Here is a 1754-nt window from a genome sequence, read left to right on the forward strand (position 1 = left end):
GCGGGTCACACTCACGCTGAGCAGCAGGCACTTGTTCTCCTTGATGGCCCCCAGGCAGCCCAGGAAGCCGGTCACCATGACAACGGCGCCCAGGGCGATGACCAGGTTGGCGGCGGACAGCGAGGGGAAGCTGGGGGAGAAGGTGGCGAAGTTGCCCTGGGACACGGACAGCCAGATGCCCACGCCCAGCAGCCCGCAGCCGCAGAGCTGGGGAGACAGAGGGGGAGAGAGGGGGACGGGGTCAGACCAGCCCGAGGCCCCACACCCTTCCCGCCCGGCTCCCCTCCCGCACAGCCAGAGCCACACGATCCCAGCCACCCAGCGGGCGACACCCGAGGACCCCAGTTCAAAGCCAGCCCCGGGCGGGAAGGCCCACCGGACGCGGATCCCCAAGGAACGTCCATCAACCCGGGGGGCTGGCGCTGAGACGCACGTGGTCAAGCAGAGCAAGCTCAGGGACAGCGCCCAGGCCCCGAGTTCAAGACCCAGGACTGACCACACACACACACACACACAAAAGGACCATTTCCACAGAGCCTGCCCCTGCTGGACGCACGTGCTGTGCACACAGCCTGCGCGGGCGCCCCACGAGCCCTCGGCCCGGGGTCTGCCCCCCCGCAGGGCCCCCCCAGCCCAGGCACCGGCCAGCCCCGCAGGACCCGGTGTCACCCCGCCCACGGCCACTAGGTGGCGCGCTGTCCCCGCGTTCTCCATTCACAAACTCCCAGTCGGCTCAACGGGCCGGGCCGGGGCTCCACGTCCGATCATCGATCACACCGGGAACCGGCTGGAGGGAGGGGTGGGGGGCGGGCGGCCACGGACGGCCCTGCCACAGCCCCGAGCTTCCTCTCTGCTGGGAAGACCAAGCTATGGGAGGGTGACTGGGGAGGGGAGGGGGTCAGGACGCCATCAGCGCCCGCGCCGGCCAGCAGGGGCCGCCAGCCGCCCAGGTGCTGGGGCTGGGTGCGGGAGCTCTGCTCTGCTGGCCAATGCCAGCCTTGCACCTGCCGGGCAGGAGAAGGTACAGAGAGGAGACCCCAGCCTGAGGGGGTCCCGCATCCGCCCCGTCCACCCCACACATGCCCAGGAGGCCCCGTGGTGAGCCCTCTCTCCAGCCGGAAGCCAAGCCCGTGTCCGTGGGTGGGTGTCTGTGTGCGTGCACATGCGTGTGCCAGCTCTGAGGCTTGAACTGGGGGCCTGGGCGCTGGCCTGAGCGTTGTCACTCAGGGCTGCGCCACCCCGGCCCCAGCAGCCGGGATTACAGGCGTGCACAGCCGCACCCTCCCTGGACCCGCCTTTATTGGACTCTGTGGTTTTTTTCTTTTTCTCAGCTCCCCGTGGCGGTCTGGACACCCCGGCTTTGTAGGTGACAGGAATATCACACCCCTATTCTGGAGCCCTGTTTGCCTCCAAATAAACATTGCGTGTGGCAACCTGCATAGGGACAACCTGGTTACATTGTGATTATTTGGGAACGGGGTTTTTGCTCTGTCTGAGGCGTCCTGAGACAATACTCCAACACCGCCACGCACTCAGGGAGTGGCATGCACCACCGTGCGTGTCTTCGTTGAGATGGGGTCTCGCCACCCCCCCACACCCACCGGGCACTGTGCCCGGCCCAGAGCCCCCCCAGCCCCCCATCTCAGCCTCCTGAGTCCCGTTTGCTCTGAGATGGTGGATTTCACGCTTCCGACCCCCTATGGCTCTGTCACAATTCAACGCCATTTGTGAGCAAGAAACTCCCAGCGAAGTGC

The 1754-nt window shown here is 66.9% G+C and overlaps 1 protein-coding gene across 1 annotated transcript in view; it reads right to left on the reverse strand.

Annotated features, from left to right (window-relative positions):
• Positions 1-1754, reverse strand: part of Tspan9 (tetraspanin 9) — a 15482-nt gene that overhangs the window by 8527 nt on the left and 5201 nt on the right. Inside the window, exon 3 of the mRNA XM_013023604.1 lies at positions 16-207. Within this exon, the coding sequence (XP_012879058.1) occupies positions 16-207 (192 nt within the window). The remainder of the gene's footprint in view (positions 1-15; positions 208-1754) is intronic.

Source organism: Dipodomys ordii, unplaced genomic scaffold, assembly GCF_000151885.1.
Source record: "Dipodomys ordii isolate 6190 unplaced genomic scaffold, Dord_2.0 Scaffold69, whole genome shotgun sequence".
Lineage (NCBI taxonomy): Eukaryota > Metazoa > Chordata > Mammalia > Rodentia > Heteromyidae > Dipodomys > Dipodomys ordii.